The 21,588-nt window shown below is 38.8% G+C and overlaps 2 protein-coding genes across 4 annotated transcripts in view; one reads left to right on the plus strand and one right to left on the minus strand.

The window, feature by feature from the left end:
- The window catches only part of cd276 (CD276 molecule), a 71,718-nt gene extending 61,876 nt beyond the window's left edge, over positions 1–9,842 (minus strand). The window contains exons 1-2 of the mRNA XM_080884204.1: positions 9,588–9,842; positions 4,606–4,701 (exon numbers count right to left, since the gene is read on the minus strand). Of these exons, the coding sequence (XP_080740330.1) occupies positions 4,606–4,651 (46 nt within the window). The 5' untranslated portion in view covers positions 4,652–4,701; positions 9,588–9,842. The remainder of the gene's footprint in view (positions 1–4,605; positions 4,702–9,587) is intronic.
- Positions 9,843–13,500: 3,658 nt separating this feature from the next.
- Positions 13,501–19,758, plus strand: LOC308397938 (ubiquitin-like protein 7). 3 transcript variants are annotated; one of them, XM_080884220.1, is made up of 11 exons: positions 13,501–13,597; positions 13,998–14,199; positions 14,356–14,475; positions 14,569–14,654; positions 17,637–17,721; positions 17,810–17,867; positions 17,955–18,088; positions 18,259–18,308; positions 18,420–18,596; positions 18,772–18,885; positions 19,059–19,758. In XM_080884220.1, exons 2-11 carry the CDS (start codon positions 14,025–14,027, stop codon positions 19,197–19,199), a joined length of 1,140 nt encoding a protein of 379 aa, XP_080740346.1. In that variant the 5' UTR covers positions 13,501–13,597; positions 13,998–14,024; the 3' UTR covers positions 19,200–19,758. The 3 variants fall into 3 exon arrangements, with proteins under 3 accessions (XP_080740346.1, XP_080740348.1, XP_080740347.1); XM_080884222.1 differs by lacking the exon at positions 13,501–13,597 and adding an exon at positions 13,645–13,799; XM_080884221.1 differs by lacking the exon at positions 13,501–13,597 and adding an exon at positions 13,654–13,810.
- The last annotated feature ends 1,830 nt before the right edge of the window (positions 19,759–21,588 follow it).

A 21,588-nucleotide genomic window follows, 5' to 3' on the forward strand; every position in this document is an offset into this window, starting at 1 on the left:
CACTACAAAAAAGTGTCTTTTCTCCAATTAGAGTTAATTTCATTCCATTCTGTCCCACTTCATAAAGCTAATAATGGCATCAATTCACTAACAGGGAATGGAGCTATTTGCACAATGAGTGTTTAACACAGTAAGTGCATGTTTAAAAGGTACAGCCCTGCTGAAACATGATACAACAAGTGCTAATATGATTTAATACATAAGGAACATCAAGCACAAGCACTGGAGGGGAAATTGCTGGGGCAATATTGACACAGCAAAGCAAACCGGTACGTAAGGTGCAATACTAACAGACTGCACCGACAGTGGGTTTTGGTTGGGCAGGGAGAGACGCAGGAGAAAAATGCTTTTACAATAGTGCCCCCCTCTGTTGATGAATGTAACTGTAGCTCAGCACATTTCTATTCTACACATTACGCTCTACCTGAACATCAAAGGATTTTGCTCAAAGGATCTGCAAGCCCTTTCATACCGATTACTCTTATGATATTACCAATCCCTGTATAAGTCTGAGGGGAACACTAGCTTTTGATTTCATGGTGTCAGAGCAGATGTGCATGTCCATAACACTCCTATTTGAAAAAAAAAAATGCATTTGGAAAACATTAACTGAGTGATGGGAGCATGTGCATAGTAAGTATGATATGGATAGAAATCACTGAGGACCGAGAGCTTATTCTCAAAAAATATCATAAATCACAACAGGAATTATCATTGCTCTATTTTCCTTTTTCTCATTCATCTCTTACTTGTTCTCTACCTGTGTTTTTTCTGCCTTTGTTTCTTCATAGAAGTATGTCATCTCATATCCCGTCAATAACTCGTTAACGGATTTCGGCAGTCAGATGGTGTTGGCTAAAGAACAGTGGGCAGATAAAGGCAAGCCTCTGGCTTACAAGCTGGAGGGACAGAGAGCCTTTGATGAACAGGAGACAGAAAAACTAGTGAAGAGATGGTGTACATGAGAGCGCCTGAAGGTAGCAGTAGGGTCATGGGGTCAGATATTAGTAAAGTGAACATGATTTCTAATATTTAAAGCCTAACAAAAATAAGTGCTGCAGTTTGTTTCCAATTACAAAAGGTGAAAAACGAATTCATTTACTTGTTAATGCTCCACTAGGTCACAAATTGTTAGTAAGAACTGTTATTTGATGATGAATCTAGAGCTGATAATTTCTCATACTCTTCAAATGTTTTAGTAACGCCAACAGTGGCTGAAGAAGCTGAAAATTAATCCAAAGTAGGGGAAGGCTATAATTTCAAATATTTGTCACTACGAGGTATCTGAAAGGGATTCAAATGTCACGCAGTTAGGCAAGAAACTGAAACTCAAAATTGGCTCCTACGACAAAATAATTGCAATGAGACCTCAAAATGTACTATGAAGTAGATTTTGCTGTAGTAATGTGCAACATCTACCAAAGAAGGGGTACTGAAGAAGTTTCTTGTACATATCTCACAATTGTGGTTGGGTTTTTTCAGACCAAAAAATGTAACTAAACAATGCAGATCACGCATGCAAATTCAGTTTGATAGGTGTTTGTTGTTGGAGTTGAACATGAAACAACCCGACACATCACGACAAAAGACAGAGGCAGAGTTTTATCCCCACAGCACCTGACGTCACCACCGCCGTGTGTCAGACGCAACACCAGGCAAGCAGGGGTCTCCCTCTGTCAGCTGCTGGGATGCTTTCGCAGCAAGCCAGTAGTAGCTGTGACACTTCCCAAGCACAGATCAGCATCCGTTCAACACATTCATCAAAGCCTACTAGACACACAGCAGGCCCACATATGGCTTCAGGCCTCTCTTCCCCTCCAGAACTGCAATCTCGGCATATTACCTGTATCAATTTTTTAACGATCCACAAGCCAGCATTTTTAAGACTTGTTGAAATAATCATGAGGTGCTTGTTGGGTAATGCACTCTATTTCAATAAGTGCACTGTAAGAAAAGAAGAGCTGGGAAACAGTGAGACAGAGGCAAGCCAACAGAGACTCGTCATTATGTATGCACTGCAGCGAAACCAATCTTTGTTGAGCCTGTCCTCGATTGTTTTTAAAAGGATACTTTACTGGACACAATCAAATTAGCAAAAACATCACTGATACAGGGTAATAACCCTAAATTGAATTTGTGCACAGGCTAAAGTGTCCCCTCTCTGCAGAATCAATTGCTGTGAAGAGAAAAGGAGGGAAGGAAGAGGGTATTCATAGTTAGCAGACCTTTAAAAAGTACACTAGAGATGAAGGCATGAGCGGGCTATTTTCACGCTCTGGGGCCCTGCCATAATCTGTGCCTGGCGACTACTTTACTAGATGCAATCTATCCAATTATGCTAGTTAATTTGAATTACCTTACAGTTGCCATCACTGAGAGTAAAAATCGTGTCTGGTTTTCAATTCTACATTTGCATGGATGCGATTCTCTTTCATTGTTTGGTTTCTAAGAGCTGCCCACAGCGAGCTCTGGCAGCCTAGTGACTGTGCTAACTGAACACAGAGTATGACAACAACAAGCAATTAGCTAGACAGCCCCCTGTTAGCTCTGCAACAGGCTGACACTGCTGTGTGCTGCAAGCCAAGACTGTTACTGTACTCAGCTAACTGTTGTGGCTCAGGCATTACTGTACACAGATCTGCAATTTATTTTGCATTTTGCAGACACCTGTAACCACAATACGTTATAATGAGTGTGTTAAAAAAAATTAAGTAACACTTAAGGTCAGGGGTCAAAGCCAATTCTGAGCAGGGTGGCAATCTTTTCTCTCTCCTGCTTCCTAAATAGAGAAAAACAACATCCACCTACAGACAAGGCTCATCCTAGCTCTGGAGGCAACAGCTGTGCAGTGCTGTATGAGTAACATCAGGGAGAGATTTTACTGAGAATAATCCATCATCTGACTCCTGAGTCAGGATACAGCTGGGAGCTACAGAGACAAAGTTACTATGCTGGGATGACAGTGCTGTCATATGCCTTATTTCTTTTTCTTTTTTTTTACCCCAAAACATACCATTCTCACAAAGTGTTTTGGCAAAGCCCACAAAGTAAAATCACGTCTGCTGATATGGGAACTTGCAGGAATTATCAAGAAATGACATGGTTGAGTACAACAAAGATTACAGCAAGTAATCCCAGCGAGGGAGTTAGAGACCTCGGAGACCCTGGATCATATCAGCACAGCCGTCCACACATATAAATAGATGCTCAGTTAAATGCACAAGTCTGTAGGTTTCTGTGTGTGCCAGCAGAAGCTCTCTAAAGCTACAGGAAGTGGTGATAATAATAGTTTAAATAATGTCCACAAAATATGAGACTTTTGTAATATGATACGGTGTTACATAGGCAGACTGTAGTATCAAACTAGACTCCAACTAATTCACTTAGTGCTCCAGTTAGCAGAAAGTGAATCATTGTGTGAGCTACAATATAGCCCATTACCCGTGAGTTAAAGAGCTCCATCAGTCCCTGACACCTCCTCCTCTTCCCTCCCACTGAGGGAAGCGAGTTAGGCAGTGGATGCTATACAGCCAGTAATGAGCAGGCCGCAGGCCCATTTGTGCTGGGAGAGAATGGGTCCCTAATGAACCACTGAAGACACTTAGGTCCACTGAGTCAAAATTGTAATGTGCCACTGATGGCCGATAGGAGGTTGTGTCAGCTCAACCGGAGAGCAGAAAAGGCAAAAAAAAGCTCTTTAAATGATGGCATTTTGGACGATAAAAGTTCTTTGTGAACTTTGAGGATTTGCGAACTGATTTTGTCCTTCTTCAGGCTATATATTAATATAGAAGAATGGTACTCAATATGAGATTTAAATTTACATGGCATCAGCCACACACCAACTGAGAAAGGGCTGATGTTGAAATATATGCACTGTTGATACTTCTTTCGGCATATGCCATTCCCTTCTTTTATTTACTGTCATGAGATGCCATCACGTCAGCCCAGGCTATTTGTTTCTTTTTTATGATGACAAGTTTTCTTTGAGCGTCATTTCTACTGAAGTGAAACTTTTGAGTATGCGAGTCATGCATCCTCAGTTGCAACATCAACCACCAGCACCCTGCTTCCCGGTGTTATAAATATAATACGATGACTTCCTCATCACCCTTCTTGAGTCAAGGCAGGAAAACTCAACTTCTAGCATTTTTCACAGCGCACCTTACCTATGCCCAGAGCTCTCGCCACTCCTCACATGCTTGGAAAAGGTCAAAGCTGTTCTCTTTTACAAGCTGAATTATAAAGAAAATACAAAACACCCTCATATGATGAAGTTGTAACCCTTTAAAACTAAACTCAAAAGAATTACTTTGAAAAATATCCCTTTTCTCCTTTAGCCAGACATCTGTTTAAATAGGAATTTGCTCTCTGACAACTCAATTCAGTTGATGTGGGTTTAAACAGGGACAGTTTATAACTTTTAAACTATTGGCACATTATTTTTTGGGAGTAGCCTCATTTGAATGGTTGTTTTTTCCCAGTGAAGCTTTTGAAGGCAAAAGACTAATAGGCCCTGCAGGGTGTATTGTTTAACAAGCGATGACATTTCCCACCGCAGCCACTCGAATCTAATAGCAGGGCAGAGGGAGCAGCAACACCCACCCATCGCTTGGACAGCCAGCACTGCGGACAGCAGGAGGGACAGCATGGTCTTTCAGGATGGATTCAAAGTGCAGGTCAACTTCTTCAGACACAGCGCTGCGGAGGAAAAAACACAGACATATGAGGAGCCCCGAGATTTTTATAACAAGGACACAATAGTATAGCAACATAAGGTGATGAGCTGATTGGAGGATTACTGAAACCAGACGGGTTGCCTTATACTAATGTGTCTTGGCGTTCTTTAACTTGTTCTCCCAAGTGGAGAGAATTTGAGATGAGAAGACAATATGTGCTATATGAAAATCTCAAATTAATTTTGTCATTTACAAACTTTACTGACAAACCAAGTTACACGTGAAGGTGACTAAGACAGTCCTTTCTCTGGCCTGCTGAAAGCTTCTTTCTTTTCAGAGCGAGTAAAGCTGTGATGACAAATGGGGACTTTCAAAGTTGACAGGAAGCAGCCAAATCATTTTCTCCACTCCCCAGAGGGAAACACTTTGTGAGGACTAAGTACAGCCAGACAAAACTATCTCCTCCTTGTCTACCTCCACTCTCCTATGCATGAAATATTTATAAGATACTTATCTCAGCTAGATTGGTAAAGGTCATTATTTGTATCTGTATTTGCTGAGACAAAGCCCTGATTTTGCATCTTGGATAAAACTGAAGACTATTGTTTTTTCCCCAAAGAAAGAAAGTCACTGTGATACAACCACAGAATATGAACTAGTGGTGTAAAACAGTGTAAAAAACACACAAGTTAGAAAGCACCACTTTGTTACATTTTTTGTTACATTTTGCAACTATTGTACACACAATCTCTAGGTAATGCTTTCTTGAGATAAACAATATTGATGAACAATATTTTGGCTATTAAAGCAGAAAGGAAACTGGTATTTTGTGGATTATAATACTACATGCGTGAGTAATTCTCACATTGTTAACAATGTTAATAACAAAAAACGGTCAATTATTTAAAAAATATAACTTAATTGGACAAGGAAAACTGAACTTTTCATATATGTTTGTGGTCAGAAGTTGACATGTGCTTATCATGGGCATGAATATAAGGGTTATTTGGGGCTTTTAATGATTTTGTTGAACCAATTCTTTTTCCAGAGTGAAATGATTGCACAGCATGCATCTTTAATTACTTAAAAAAATGTATGCCCATGATAAGTATACGTAAACTTCTAACCACAACTGTACATTCTGTAGATAACTCCCATTGCTTCGAGTTAAAAACATCTAGGTAGAAGGAGCAAAAGTCATAAAAGGCTTCTGTAGGTGAAACTGTGGAAGGATCCTTAACGGTTGCCTGCAGCTGCTTTCGTCTCCCATGGTCTCTCATTTGGTCTGGTTTTGGAGGCGTACGACCACAGCATCAGTTGTTGACCTCAGCTTTCCATCTCTTTCTCTCTGGCTATCGTGTAGCTCTCCTGAGCAATGCGAATCTGCCTTTTGTTGCCCCTTTCTGCACCCGCTGACATCCCAGTAGAGACTGTGGGCTGGCAGGGGCCAAATGACTCTGTTTCCCGCAGTATCCCTCGCTTTTTTCATTAAAAGTTCACTCCAAAGTTTTTAAAGATCGAATAAATCACTTGTAAAAAGACACCCTTTAAAGTTAACGTTGGTGTATTTAAATAATCTAGATAATTACTGACCAATATAATCACTGCTTTTGCCACATCCGGGTAGTCCTACCTCGATGCAACTTCTTTGAAAACACAGAAAATTAGCTCAGGGCTTTGTTTTTTTCTTTTATACCACATGAATGAGGATTATCCAGGATTTATAGCAATCACTGAGTGTGATTCACTGCTTTGATGAAAACCCTGAAAATCCAGGTATGACTGTAAGCTGGGCAACGCCCTACCACTCACCACAAGTGATAAAAGTTTCTGGTGGATCATACAAATCTACAAGTTCTGGAAATTTTGCGTTATGTTTTGCATGTGCAAACACATTTCAAAATTGGAAAACAGCTGATGGATCAAATGTTTTGTTTTAGTGCTATGAATCATTTCATCATGTAGCTCCACCTCATGGCTTAGCCAAAGCTTTTTCCATGAGTTTCCATTTATGGCTTCAGCAGAGAGGATGTGGGCCGGAGTGCTGTTTCATCGCATTTTCCACAACAGCTCTGCTCTCCACTCCAGACTTTCTGTATCACAATGTGAATTTTTCTAACCTTAGAGACACTGAATTCTTCACAGCAGCGAGACTCAACAATGAGAATAAATATTCATTGAATAAAAGAGCAGATGTGTATTGTAGCCAGCATTTTTCCAGCTTTACCTAAATATATTCCTAATGGTAGCATGAACTGTAGTCTGCCAACACACCAAACCACAGTCTGACTCAGTCTGTGCAGCCCAGACATCAGGAAGCCATCAAACAGATTTTACTGAATGAGTCACATTGCTGACCCCTTACCAGCTTTTGTTTCTTTCCTTTTTCAATTTAAGATTTCGTTAACTAAACTTGCATGTCACAAACTTTATATAAGAATACAATAAAGCTTAACTGTAGGAAGTTGCAGTTGAATATTATCCATTACCATCTTACATCAATATATAAAAAGTACTGCCAGCTTTTTATTCAGGTTTTGACATTTAAATTATTTTCATGGTATTATAATAGTTAATTGACAGCACTGTCATAAGACCATATAAATGAAAAAAAGAAAGGGGTTCAAAAGCTTGCTTGACAGCAAAAAAAAAGCTCAAATTTCTCTTAGTGATTAGTTGTAAGCTTTTGAGTCATAATTGCCCTTTTATATCATTTTGACACTATATGTTAAGGACTATTAAAGTTCTTATTGAGGTCAGGGGAAAGGGAAATGATTCTTGAGATGTCACAGAACATTAAGATGAACAATTTTGCCCTGCTCATTGTACCATCACTCTATTCTTTCAAGTAATCTCAGTTATAGTGGTCCTCTTTCTTTACTACTACACTCTTGAATCCAAGATATTAAATCTTGACTCACCTTTCTGACTGAAATGTCTGATTGGCATAAAGCATCGTTACCAAGCTCCTCAAATCATCTGGACCATCATTCACCTTACTCACAATACTGACATTTTTTTAACCTTAAAGACAAAAACAGAGCCCCTGAAATTTATATAGAGGCATAACTAGATTTTACCTGAGTCCTCTTAGGAATGACTGGATTCCTTTAGTCAAATCATTTACAGCATTACCTAATAAAAGTATAATATAACATATAATTCGCTCATCAAACTGAAAAGCATATCTTAAACTTTAAAAAAGGGCTTATGGCTAAGGAGCTGTATAAAAGTTTGACTTTTACTACTGAATGCCGAATTTAGTTTTCACTACAGCGCCACCTTGAGTCTCATACTAGTGTTCAACATGTAATTTAGTGACGGCTATGAGGCAGGGGTATACATCTGTATGAATCGATATTTGGCTCTTGGTAATCTGCAAAGTTTAGAGAAACTTTTATCTTATGGCATTCTTGATATATGCTGCATGTGGATTGGCATGGGGAAGCAAAACAAGAACTAAAAGAAGGTAGCGCACCTGTAAAAAAGACTAAATAAGCTCATCCCCTAGCCAGCTCTTTGCTTTTTTTTCAGTGATCAGTTTTCAGAGAGAAATATCCTGAATGATAAATTCTACATCCTCCTGCTTCCCACGGGTAGATCTACCTGCCTGCTAAGCGCAGCTGCACAATCAAGTGACAATTGCAGGATGACGGCAGGCAACATCCTCTTTGTACCATTCCTGTGGCTTCCAACCTTCTAAGCTTGTTTTCTTTAAAGAGCAAATATGCCGACTTCAGAATCAGAATCAGAATCAGAATACTTTATTGATCCCTGGGGGAAATTATTTTATTGCAACCTCACTTTCCTGACTGTCATCCTGCTGTGACATCCAAGAAGTTCACTCTAGAGAAAAACTTATCCTTCAAGTTTTGCATTAAGAAGCAAAGATTAGGAGAAAGCCTTGTCTTTCTATGGTAGAAATATGAAGCCCCAATCTGTCTTAGAGTACAGATTGGTGACCAATGTAATCTAGGATAACCTGGTTTGCCACTTTATGCGTGCAAGCATTTTTATCCCCCGCATATTGAGATTTGATTTGTCTGATTTGGTTCTAGTTTACAAAAGTAAACACATACAAGTCTCATAAAAATCACATAAGAGATCTGTACTGAAGCAGAACAGCGGCTGAAACAGCAGTTAACAGTTATAACAGTTAATGGAGGAAATATTTGAGTGTAAAGAGACCTCGCACAAAAAAACTTTAGCCTTTATTTAAATTTATAACAGGGGTGTTAAACTGTATTCAAAGTAAATAAAGTATATGTGTTCTTAATATTCAAACCTTTAGCCTGCATAGCTTGTTTGTGTGATTTTAGGTTAGATATATCAAATTATCAGTCTGGTAGGACTTTTTAGTACTACCAGGGTACTATTTACCCCACATGTAGTTTGTTTGAATCTAGTAACGGTAATATAACACGGGCCTCCATCGCCACAGCTCAATCAAAAACACAAAGAAAGAAAATATGAGGAAACTGGAGGAAGATATTGCAGTAGTAAGCAGCTTCTTTATGAATGTTACTTTATTTGGAACTACCGTTAAATGCAATGCTCACTTTCTATCAAACGAGGGCGCAGTCCGTTTAATTCATAAATATGAGCTTTTTAGCTCCATTTTTGATAGAGTATACGGTCTAGCTTAGTAGGCCCACGACTTGTTTAAAAGGTAAGCTACAAACATCTGTACCAGACGTGTCTCTAGACCCGGTGAACAGAGCAGACTAAGCCTGTTTAAGTCAGCCATAGCGCCTCCCTGGTCCGACTTCGTGGAGTTTCCCTTCTCCCCAGCTGTTGCTCGTCTTTTAAAATAACCTAAGTTTCCCGTTAGCTTTTTCACTATGATACAAACAAAACATGCCGGTTAGCTGGTGCTTTTGCCCCCAAACACTATGTATAAATGCTTACCATGACAAGAGGGAGAAACTTGAAAACCACCAACCCTCCAGCGGAGGCGACTCTTTTCTCTGTTCAGCGCTGGCGGTGTGATTTTCCAGAGCAGTTCATTCGTCTTAGAGCAAAGCACGGCTATAACACTTTGTTTTGACGCTGGATAAAACTAGAGGGCGTTTTTCCTGAGTGTTTGGGTATGTTCCATTGATTTGGGACGGGGAGCTCTTCACAGAAACCACTCCTTGCTGCTTCGTCCAGCAGTGATGTCATGCTGACCCCCATCCCCCAGTTAACCATTTAGTGTCGTACCTTTTTTCCGTGAACTCATCGACTTTTCTTGCCACGTTACAGTATTTCAGGATAAATACATGGTTTGACTGAGTACTTCCAAGTCCAAGTGTGTGCAGATCGTATGGTCCTAAAAGGTATGGTGGCCCTAATGTGGTAAAATGTACATTTTTTTAATTAATAGGTTAATAAATAAATAAAATAAAAACACACACACACACAAATAACGAAAGAATGAATTGTATTGTGCTTGGCAAATTTTTGTTTTCACCCGGGGATAACACAAATTATTGTAAATCATTTTTGGATGCTTGCAATTTGGTTGCAATTTCAAAACAACGCCACTGAAAAAAGCCCCCCACACACTGGCACCATCCATGTGCCGCCTAAACAGGAAATTATGGTTCAGCAGTGCTAGTGCACTGGACATCTGTGGCAGTCTGTGAAGAGCTACAAACAGTGTCTGTTGTCAGATAGGGGTTGTGTCAAAAGTATGATACTCTTGCTTGTGCTGTTCTTGGTCCATCAGCCAGCCACAGAGACAAAAACGAAATAAAAATAATGGAAACTGTCCACTGCAGCCACTGTCTGCAATATTCATACAATGTTCAATTATTTGTAATATCTTTGATGGGTTTTTTGTGCTTCTTCCATTCTTGGTGGATTCTGCTGTTTTCTTCTTTTTCTTTTCCCTGTTCTGGTCAGCATTCGACCTATACACAGCACTACCCACATCCAGCAATCTGCAGTTGAGATTGTGGAGGACTGCACTGGAGCACTTTTAGGTTGATTGAAAACCCTTCTCCATAGCCAAATACATATGGAAATGGACACAATCATGGTGCCATAAATTAAGCATTATTTGGCACACTTTTTTTCCCCACATGCAGTCATCGACTTTTCTTTCCACATACAGCATTGCTGTATTTCATAAAACACAACATTCAGAACAAAACAACACAATAACAGAGGGGTGTGCTACAAAGTGATATTAATGGCTTGGCAAATTAATTTCACTTTGATCTGCTGACAAACTAAAGTTATGGGCTATGGGATGGTAAAAATGTATCTTTAAATTGATTAAAGTTTGACATTTCAGAGCTCTAATGTGCAGATGTAAAAAAAAAAGAAAAAAATATAGTGGTATTTAGAGTGCGCTCAGTGATAAATATACATACATATATATATATATATATATATATATATATATATATATATATATATATATATATATATATATATAATTTTTTTTTTTTTAAACTGGAATTAAATGTTTACCACTCTTCATGTAAATTGTTAAATTGTTAAAGCCCAAGATAAACTATTTTATACAGTATTAATCTTTTGTCTCATTTGCAACATGATTGCATTTTACTGTTATATTTTAGATGTTCTTTATTGATTTTTCATCACAATTTTATCATCATCATCTGCTAATGTCTCTTATTGGAGCAGTCAGCGCTCATAAGGATCATTTTGTGTGAAAGAAGAGTTATGCAACCCATGAAATGCACTTTTTCTTGTGAGCAAGCACAGAGCCTGAAGCAAAAAGCCTAGCTTAACTGAGAAAGTTGATAACCGCTGTCATGATACCCATCATATCCAGCTGGGTTTTGAATTTTGTCGAGCCAGCTACGGCAAAGAAAGCTTGGTTGTGTTGAAATACATTTATAGTATACCCTTCAGGAGAAAACAAAATTATTTGTCAAAAAGCTTGAAATTGGGGCCTAGATGCAGACTGAGAAGGCAGGCAAAGTAAACACACACAAAACGCACCTTTAGTAGCGAATGGATCTCATTCGCTACTAAAGGTAATGTTTTGTTTGTTGCTTCGATCCAATTCAGAAATGAAAAAAGTCCACAAACATGCAAGAATAAGAGTGGGAAACACACTAGAAGGATAAACATGCATGGTGATAAAGGCTGAGGAGAAGACAGTAGACTTTAATATACATAAGGGTAACCAAGAGAAGTGGACAAAGCAGAGTAAGCACACAGATGATAAAAAAATAAAGACAATGAGACAGGAGTGTAAGCAAACCTAAACACAAAACTTTAGAAACAACAAGCAAAATAAGACAGAAAGAAATTTCTACAGAGGCCAGACCCACACAGACACCTAAGAGCTGCTAAACAATGAGGGAAACTGGAGTGAAAGAAAGCTGAGAATGTGTCGATAGTTGTGCACATTGTCATTTGGTAGGATATTAGCAGCAAATACAAGCAATGCAAGGGATAATACATAAAGGTTGTTTTTTTGTATAAAGGGTATAATTTTTTGATAAAGTCTATCAATGATTGCAGAACTGGTGATAACAAGGTGATTACAGAAGTGTATAATTTAATGGTATTAGCAGCAGTAGGACTTTTTTTTCCCAGTTATTCCCCGAAATTTGATTTGCATTATAATACAATCCTGATTTTATGAACTTTAAAAAGCATGTTAAAAATTTTCTTTCCCCCTTCCTTTTCCTTCAGTGACAGATTAGTAATGGATAGGTACAGCTACAGAGAAACAGGCTGACATATTTCCTGTCAATTATGTTTTTCACAAATGTTTACTCGTTAATTGCTCATCTAAAGTAATTGATTAGCTACCCAAGGGCACTTATTGCTCATTCAAAGTGGCCACTTACACTTGTCTAGCGGTTTATTGGTAATTCAGACTAGTCTTTTAAATGTTGTAGCACATGTTAACCAATCAAATCAAGATTTCTAGAAAATAATTGGCTCATTTAATATAATCTATTATTCATAGTATTGTTTACCTTTGTGATAATAGCCCATAGCCCATCCCTGTTTTGTGAGATGTTGTTTTATTTGCTTTGTTGATGTTGATTTTGTGATATGGAAGAATGTCATTATTAATCTGCTTTATGCAACAGACATAGATAGTGACCGATGAATTTACATATTAATGATTCCTTATATTAGAATATTTGCATGTTTGTTTATTCCAATTGGTAACACTACCAGTTCCCTCAGCAAGGCTCTCAAAACACTTTCCTCACACCTGGAAACAATATTCAGAGTTTTACATGTTTCTGTGTAAAACCTTCTTTCAATACTGCATGTAAAAGTGGACTAATTAACCATTCAGTGCAGTATATACTGCATGCACTTTATTGGACAGTCAGTCCAATATAGTTAAGTCAGCATCATCAGAAAACAAAGAAAATATAATATAAAATATAATCTATCCACAGCTGTTAACACAAAGTCATTAATAATCTCTGTCATTAGTAATCTCCATATCAGTAAACTGATGCCCATTCTCTGAATACTGATTTCAGAGCATGAAAGCCCATTTTGGTATTAAGTGAATCCCTACTACAGCGATCAAGGTAGTTTTAAAAAAGTGGTTTACAAAAGGTTTATCAGTTGAGGGCTGGGGAATTTTGGACTGATTCCATCTTGGACAGGTAGGATATGAAAGTCATTCTATGTGGTGTTCCCACAGATGACGTGGGATAGAGATACTGATGTAACAGTCTGACCGAGAGCTAAGTTGGATTAGCATTTATTTTTCATTTGTGTGTGTGTGTGTGTGTGTGTGTGTGTGTGTGTGTGTGTGTGTGTGTGTGTGTGTATTAAAGAGTCATCACAAATATTCGAAAATATATCTATCTATGAATATCACAGAAAAGTGAAAACTCCTTCGTTTGGACAGTGGACGTAAACGCAACCTAGACACGTGACTAAAACCAGGAAGTGAATTCAGTGTCAACAACAAAAGGGTGAGTGTGCAGTTATTCGTATAGAGTTTTAGTTTTATTCTTAGTTCTGTAAGGCTCAGTTATTTAAAAAAAATGTTTTAAATCACCCAAACTAAACGGCATGAAAAGTTTAATTTAGAAAATTCGGCATGCTTCGTGAGCAAACGCTAGGCAGCTAACCGGGTCGAGTGGTAACGTGATTCATTACAACCTCGTAGAAAAGGTAATCGTCAGGTAATAGCGCATTTTGTCGTGAGTTCCTCCTGTGGATCATGGGTCTGAGGTTTATTTTGTGTCAAAAAGACCTGCCTTATCTTCACACTGAAGCAGAGTGAAGTGTAATATTATACTATTAGCTAACAGTGTATATGTTGTGGTCTACCCCACTGTGTTAAGCTTGTGTTCTGTGGACTAATTGCAGGTGTGTAGGGTTATTAAACAGGAAGAGATGGCCTCGTCAGAATGGAATCTGTCTTTGAAGCTGGTTGATCAGCCCAAATCTACCTTCCACTTCCCGGAGATGATGCCAGGTGATGTTCCACCTGGAGGATACAGGGTCGCCACCCTGAAACAGCTTGTTGCAGCTCAGTTCCCAGACTCCATCCCAGACCCTGAACTAATAGGTACACCCAAAAACCTCCACTGTTAAACTTGGGTTGATATGAGACCTTGACATACAGCATGAAGTGCATGCTTATTGTTCATCATCCTTTAGCTGTCAGTGAAATCTGTGCATGTCTCTATGTGAAAATCTCACCACTCTTCTGTGTGTTTACCAGAGTTGGTCCACTGTGGACGCAAACTTAAAGATGACCTTACACTGGATGCCTGTGGGATTCAACCAGGATCCACCTTACACATCCTCAAAAAGACGTGGCCAGAGCCAGAGAGTAGTCCAGGTCTGTGTGTATGCATCATTTAAGCTTAAAACTGTGTTTAAGCTGTAAATGACATTGAACGTGTGAATCTGAATGTGTGTTTGTATTTTCCAGAGCCAGTAAACAGGGTAACTGCAGCAAGGGAGTTCAGGGTGTTTCATGCTGCTCTTCATTCTCTCAGCTCGGCCTACAGGGACTCGGTGAGTAGAGGAGAGGAAACACACTGACGGTAACTGAGCTGCTTAGGATTTCAGCTAATTTTTAGTGAGTGTTAAAAAGAACTTGATCCTTCATTCACTTCTTATGAGATTTCTCTCTCTCCACAACAACCATTTTGGCTAATATCTAAATTTTGTTTGAGGAAAAGAAGAATCAGAGATCTTTTGCTTGTTAGGCAAATGTGTAAACAAGCTGCTGTTTCAGCAAGGCGTGAATGCTGTTATGCACAGTATATTAGATTAGTTAATGACTTTTAAAATTAACATTGGTTTTCCAGTGTTAGTCCATGATGTGTTAACTCTATTTGAAGTAAAGTACCGGAATAAGAAACTCATTTCAGCACCTGCAACTGACGCATGCAGTAGAATGGGACCACTGAAGGTCACTTTGAGTCTCATGTCTTGTCCTGAAGCTATCATTAGCTTCTTTACTTTCTATCATTAGCTTCTTTACTTTCTATCATTAGCTTCTTTACTTTCCAGAGCCCTGCCATTAGACAAGGTAGTTCATCTTTCAGAGAAAAGTACACAAGTGTTGACATTTTGTGTTTTTGAAAGACATTGTACTCTTCCATTAATGACAAGTATGCTTAAAACAGTTGGCCCTAAATATGAACCACTCAGCTGGAAATATTTTGTGGTGGTTTCACAGCTGCTTCTTGTGCTTTTTTTTATTATTATTATTATTATTTTTACAGTGATTACATGCCTTGAACAGACAGAAGTGTAGTTCCAGAAAAGAAATTTTGTTTTGTGTTGAGTTAAGGGAATAGTTATCAAGTGAAAACATGAATCAGCTGTAAGAATGGAAAAACAAAAATCATTCATAATTCATTGGCTTAGCTCTTTATTTTTCTTTTCTTTTTTTTTAGGCCATGTGGCTTCACAGCTTGCATAAAGTTATTTGACACAGGCACTAAATTTTATTTTTGTCATGCCTTAAACTAAAATAAATACATAAATAAGTAAACAAATAAGCGTTTGTCCTTGACCATGCTGGAATCTTCTCCACTGTCCTTTGGATGATGTCACATCTTTGTTCAGTGGTGTTTACCTCTGATTGCATCACCCTAGTTGCATGTCGGAGCTATGGATAAACAGACCCCAGGCCACTAGGAGCTGCTTTAAACATAAATGAGTTTAACTGTTGCAGCCTTTGCAGCATTCAATCTCAGCAACATTACAGCATGTTGGCTTAAAAAAAGATTGGACTAGGTGGATTCTACATAAACTGGTATAAATAAGTCACTGCTATTGATAGTGCACTATATGAACAAAACAAGTGTGCCACATATGCATTACAAGAGCTGCTTGGCCTTGGTCCACTGGAGCTCCAGGGGCACCTTATTCAATTATTAAATCTTTCCCCCATAAAGACAGCATTTGATGAACTCCCCGTACCCTTAATGATGAGTTTTCTGACACCCCAGAATAAATCTTTTTTTTTTTTTTTTTTTTTTTTAAAGAGATGTTGTTTAACATCCATTGGAATTGTTTCTGGGTTTTTCCAAGCTGCACAGGCAGAGACCAAACCCAGTAATCTTGTTCTTTAAGCAGGCCTGACATATGGCAGAAGCCATTCACTTCAGAAAAACAAGTTCAACCGTTACTTATAGTGACCTTTAGAATAGAATAGAATAGAATAGAATAGAATAGAATTCAACTTTATTGTCATTGCACATGCACAGGTACAGGGCAACGAAATGCAGTTTGCATCCATCCAGAAGTGCTTTAGTGATATCCTTTCAGTCCTTTCAGGGAGTAAAGAGTTATGAAGTGTTTGCCCCAGTTCTTTGGTCCATATAGTGTAGCTCATAAAAGTCAGGTCAGATGATACAGTAGGTCCTGTAGATGTATATAATCAGACGTACTTGTTAGTTCACATGCTTTGGGTGCTGTGTTATGGCCCTCAAACATCATTGCTATCATCCTCAACTTGTCATTTACATTCTATATAATGTACTGTATTTGAACAACTAGTACTTGCCCATGCTACAGTATTGCTTGGCCTGTTTGTACTTTTTGGCATACTGATAGACTGCATTGCCACGAGAAAAGTGAAACAAAAAAAAATCAGGTTAATAGATGTTAACCTATAACATCTACAGTAGATTTAATAGATGTTGTTCCCAACAAGCTCATCTATAACTGGAAGGTTGCCGGTTCGATCCCCGGGCTCTCTGTCCTGGTTGTTGTGTCCTTGGGCAAGACACTTTACCCTACCCTACTGGTGTTGGCCAGAGGGGCCGATGGTGCGATATGGCAGCCTCGCTTCTGTCAGTCTGCCTCCACCAGTGTGTGAATTTGAGAGTGAATGAATAGTGGAATTGTAAAGCGCTTTGGGTGCCTTGAAAAGCGCCATATAAATGCAATCCATTATTATTATTGTTATTATTATTATTATTATTATTATTATTATTATTATTGTAGTAATAGTAGTAGTAGTAGTATTATATGCTAAAAATGGGTAATTTTAGCCAATTGCTAACTGGTTGCTAGACATGTATAATTCAACTTTTGAGGCTATAAATGAGATGTTACTGGCATGAAAATAAAACAATAAGATGCTTTCATGTGGCTAAAAACAGGTTTTTTTTTTTAGCTCATTGCTTGGTGGCTGCCAAGACACTTGATGACATAATATATCATGAATAATACTACAATTTAGTCATTTTAGTTTGCTAGTTGGTTGTTAGGCAACAGGATGATCTTATCATCTCTGATATCGATTATAAACTCGAGGGTCCTAAGATGCACCCTTGTGCCAAGTTTGGTTACTTAAACTCTTGATGGTCTCTGAGGAGTTTGCGATCAAAGAAACAAAGCTAACCCTAACAGAGAGGCAGAAGTTTCATATGTTATCGTAAGAAAACACTAGTAAATACCACAGCTGTTACTGTAACTGCTGCTACATCACCACTTCTTCTTCTGCTACTATATTTATTGTCTTTTCCCCTCTCATAGGTCTATAAAATGCTGACAAACAAAGAGTCTCTGGATCAGATTATTGTAGCCACACCTGGACTCAGGTCAGACCCAGTTGCTCTAGGTAAGGTCATTCTGAGTTTTATGAACATCTTTAAGCGGGTTTTGTTGTACCATGCAAATAGTAACAATTTCCTTAAATCCACACTCAGGAGTTCTCCAGGATAAAGATCTCTTTGTACAGTTTACAGACCCCAACATGTTGGATGGGTGAGTATGGCTTTCCTCTGATTTCAGCTCTGTTATGACGCATAATATTCATGTACAGTGCGGTGGATGGTTGTCTGTCTCTCATAGGTTAATCAGTTCACATCCGGCCCTTGTCAATGCCATCATCCTGGTCCTGCATTCTGTGGCAGGCAGTATGCCCGCTCAGTCCAGTGCCAGCTCTTCTCGCAATGTATCAGCCAGTTCATACAGCGATATGCCGGGTAAGCAATATAACTGAACTGAAGGAGGAGCATATCGATAAAGTAGTTCCAACTGCAAAATCATCTAAAATTCATTGTGCTGTTTCTTCCTTTTAATAATATTGTGCGTGTTTCTTTTAAGTGAATGTCCAGGTTATTAATCAGACAAAGCTTTTTGTGTTTTTTGGCAGGAGGCTTCATGTTTGAGGGCATGTCAGATGATGAGGATGAATTCCAGTCTGTAAGTCAATACAAAACTGCAAAGATCATGTATAGAAACACTGATGCCGTGTGATGTTTAATGTTGTTAATAGCCATAACGTCACTTGGTGTGCCTAAATATGTGTGACAGAGTAGCCCAGCAGGCCCCTCTAACAGAGGCGGAGTCTCTGCAGGAATGCGTCCAGTGTCCCTGAGCCATAGTGGAGCAACAGGACCGAGACCTATTACACAGAGTGAGCTGGCAACTGCACTGGCCCTTGCTAGCACTCCTGATAGCAGCGCTGTCACTCCGACAACGGCAAGCCAAGTGAGGGTTATTTCCATTTTGCGATAGATATTCAAAAACATGCATAAATCTTTAAAATAGTACATTTATGCAAAATTTACTTAAGATTATAATGTTACACATTAAAAAAAATTACAAAAGCATTATTCCTAACACTCATTGCTTGCTTTTATTTCTCATCCTGTCTTTGATTAAGTCGGACCCCTCCAGTGGCATAGCCCCCATGCCAGCAGGGACACCAGTCAGTAACGATCTTTTCAGCCAAGCACTACAGCAAGCTCTGCAAGCCACCAACATGTCTGCTCTGCAGGTGAACTAACTGAATAAATCCCACATGTGTTCAGTTTATGGAGAAAATAATAATATAACTGCCATTTTCCTCAATGGGTATTGGCTTAGGTATGTAGTGCAGCTGCAAGCTTGTTTAGACAGGGCTATGTGTGGATAAAAGATTAGGCCTTGAACATGTTTTTGTTTTGCTAGGGCCGCTGGCAGTCCCAGATGCAGCAGCTCAGAGATATGGGGATTCAGGATGAGGAGCTGATGCTGAGGGCGCTACAGGCCACAGATGGTGACATCCAGGCTGCCCTCGAGCTCATATTTGCCGGAGGCCAAGGACTCTGAGCCCGTACCCCACGGACAGCCTTTTATAGATAAGAGAGCTTAAAAAAGCTGGTCACCCTGCTGCCCAGAAACAATAGAGCAAATTATGAGTGACAGTGTAAGGATTGCTTAACGTTTCCCAATAAAGAACAGAAGCAATTCAGCTCATCTCCACAGGCCATTTTGTTTCTTATTGATGAGACAAATCTTCTAATAAACTTGTTCATAATTACCATTCAAGCATTGTCCATGCCAGATTTATAGTTTGTTTGCAGTATTAAAACCTTAAAGAATACAACTCAAAGTTCATTTAAAAAGGTATTGGCTATATTTTCTTTACTACCATATATACCATCATTAATAGAATTAATTGACTCGTCAGGTTTAAATGTTGATTTAATTTTGTAATGACTAAAATTAACAATTTTTTATTTGGTTTCTTTTCTGCCTAATGACTTGAAGGTATGCACAGGCATATGGCCCATTGTAGATTTTTAACATTTCCCACACCTCTATAAAAGATCAGTTTTCAAGTTGTTGTTTCATATAAATGTGTTAAATAAAATCTTCTTTTATTTCAGCTCCAGAAGTTCCATTTAATGCACGTAACACTTATTCTGTATTTACATTATCCTGCCTGCATATGCAATTCCCCTTTGTGTACACTAGATGGCAATGCAGTAGTTTAGTACTGTGGAGAGTTGCCTGATTATCATCTTAGCACACTTGCTGCCCTTTACCCCCCCTATTAATTTAAAGTCTTGGGTTTGATCAGTTTTTTGCTGAACATTTCTTGGTAAATGGTTTGTGTTTGAAGTTGTGTGCCTTCATTTCCTTCAAAGGAGCACAATGCGCCTAGACAGACATCAGCATAAAAGAAAAAGTTGCACAGATAAGGTGAAAGCTTTATTAGCATTCTCTGATATTCCTGTGCTTGTTGGAGAATTGTTACATTAGTTAAGCCCCCTTTCCCCCCCAGCATTATTACAGACGGATACATTTGCTTTGTTTTGTTGTCTCCCGTTGGGGTATTCAAGGGGAGGACATATTGTTAACCCCCCCCCCTAAACACGCACACACATACACCCTTCCACCCCCTCTTCTTCTGCTACCTACCGTTCTCCATCTACAGTAATTGCCCTGCTTAGTTTTATTACGGCATCTGTGAATGTGACAGCTCAATCAGTGGATTGGCCTTTCATGAGCACAGCACCCAAACAGCGCTTTGTGTCTGTCTGTCCCCATTACCATTTTATATGCACGCACACCTGCGGGCAATTTCCACCTCCAACTGCCTCCAAGGGTATTTTAAAAATAAAGCATTTCTATTGTGCTGAAGGAAACTGTGTCACAGGTTCAAAAGAACAATGGTGAATAAAAGTGCCATTGCCTTTCTTGCATATTAAAAAGGAGACCGTTTCAGTCTTTCAGAAAGAATTGTTTAATTTGAAGCCAACAGAGTAGATGTGGCTTATTGGTGCTTGCTTTAGCTGCAGAATAAATTCAGTTCATATTATATATACTGGTGTTTTGAATGCATACTACTGTATCTAAAGCACAGCTTCCATACTATTCTGAACAGTTTACTGTGGCAAATGGCACTATGAGAAGTTGTCATGGAGATGCTCGATGGTGTGCGAAATGCTGCCACACATACAGTATGGAAAACATGTTATTACACACCATATTTAAGTCCCTTTTGTTGGCAGCTGTAGTATTGACTGTGTAATCCCTGAAATTATAAAACACTATAGAAACTGTTGGTACCTGTCGACTCTGTTTTCACCTTTCCATCTATCTATCTATCTATCTATCTATCTATCTATCTATCTATATATATATATATATATATATATATATATATATATATATATATATATAGTAGGGGTGCAACAATACACAAAATTCACGGTTCGGTTCGATATTTTTTTGATACAAAAAAAATGTTCATGCCTTTTTAATTTGTCATTTATTAAATTTTCACGGCACATTCCGAACCACATCTCTGTGCGTTCATCATTTGTTTGAAGCCAGCTCACCTCCTGCAACTACTTTTCCGAGAATACGTGCTTCTTTTGTGGTTCGGACTCCTTCTGACATTTCCTTGGAGGTGGAGGAACATCACAGTAATTGCTTAAAGGAGCTTGCTTCTTCGACATCTTTAAGAGTTCTAAACAAATGTCTGTCCTCCTCCTGAAAATCTTATGTACGCAAACACGCATTGCAACTTCTTATCTTGTGCCCGTTTTTTATTTTGACAGCGAATGCGCACCTGCGGACCACTTATGTGCAGCCCTGGTTATTTCGCTTGTCATATTGCAGCCACAGAAATTCTTTTGTCCATGAAACCATAAAGCTGCACTTTCTTTTTGCCTTATAGTCTGATTTGTCATAACTTTTCCGTTTTGTG

Source organism: Rhamphochromis sp. 'chilingali' (assembly GCF_963969265.1).
Source record: "Rhamphochromis sp. 'chilingali' genome assembly, chromosome: 6".
Classification (NCBI taxonomy): domain Eukaryota; kingdom Metazoa; phylum Chordata; class Actinopteri; order Cichliformes; family Cichlidae; genus Rhamphochromis; species Rhamphochromis sp. 'chilingali'.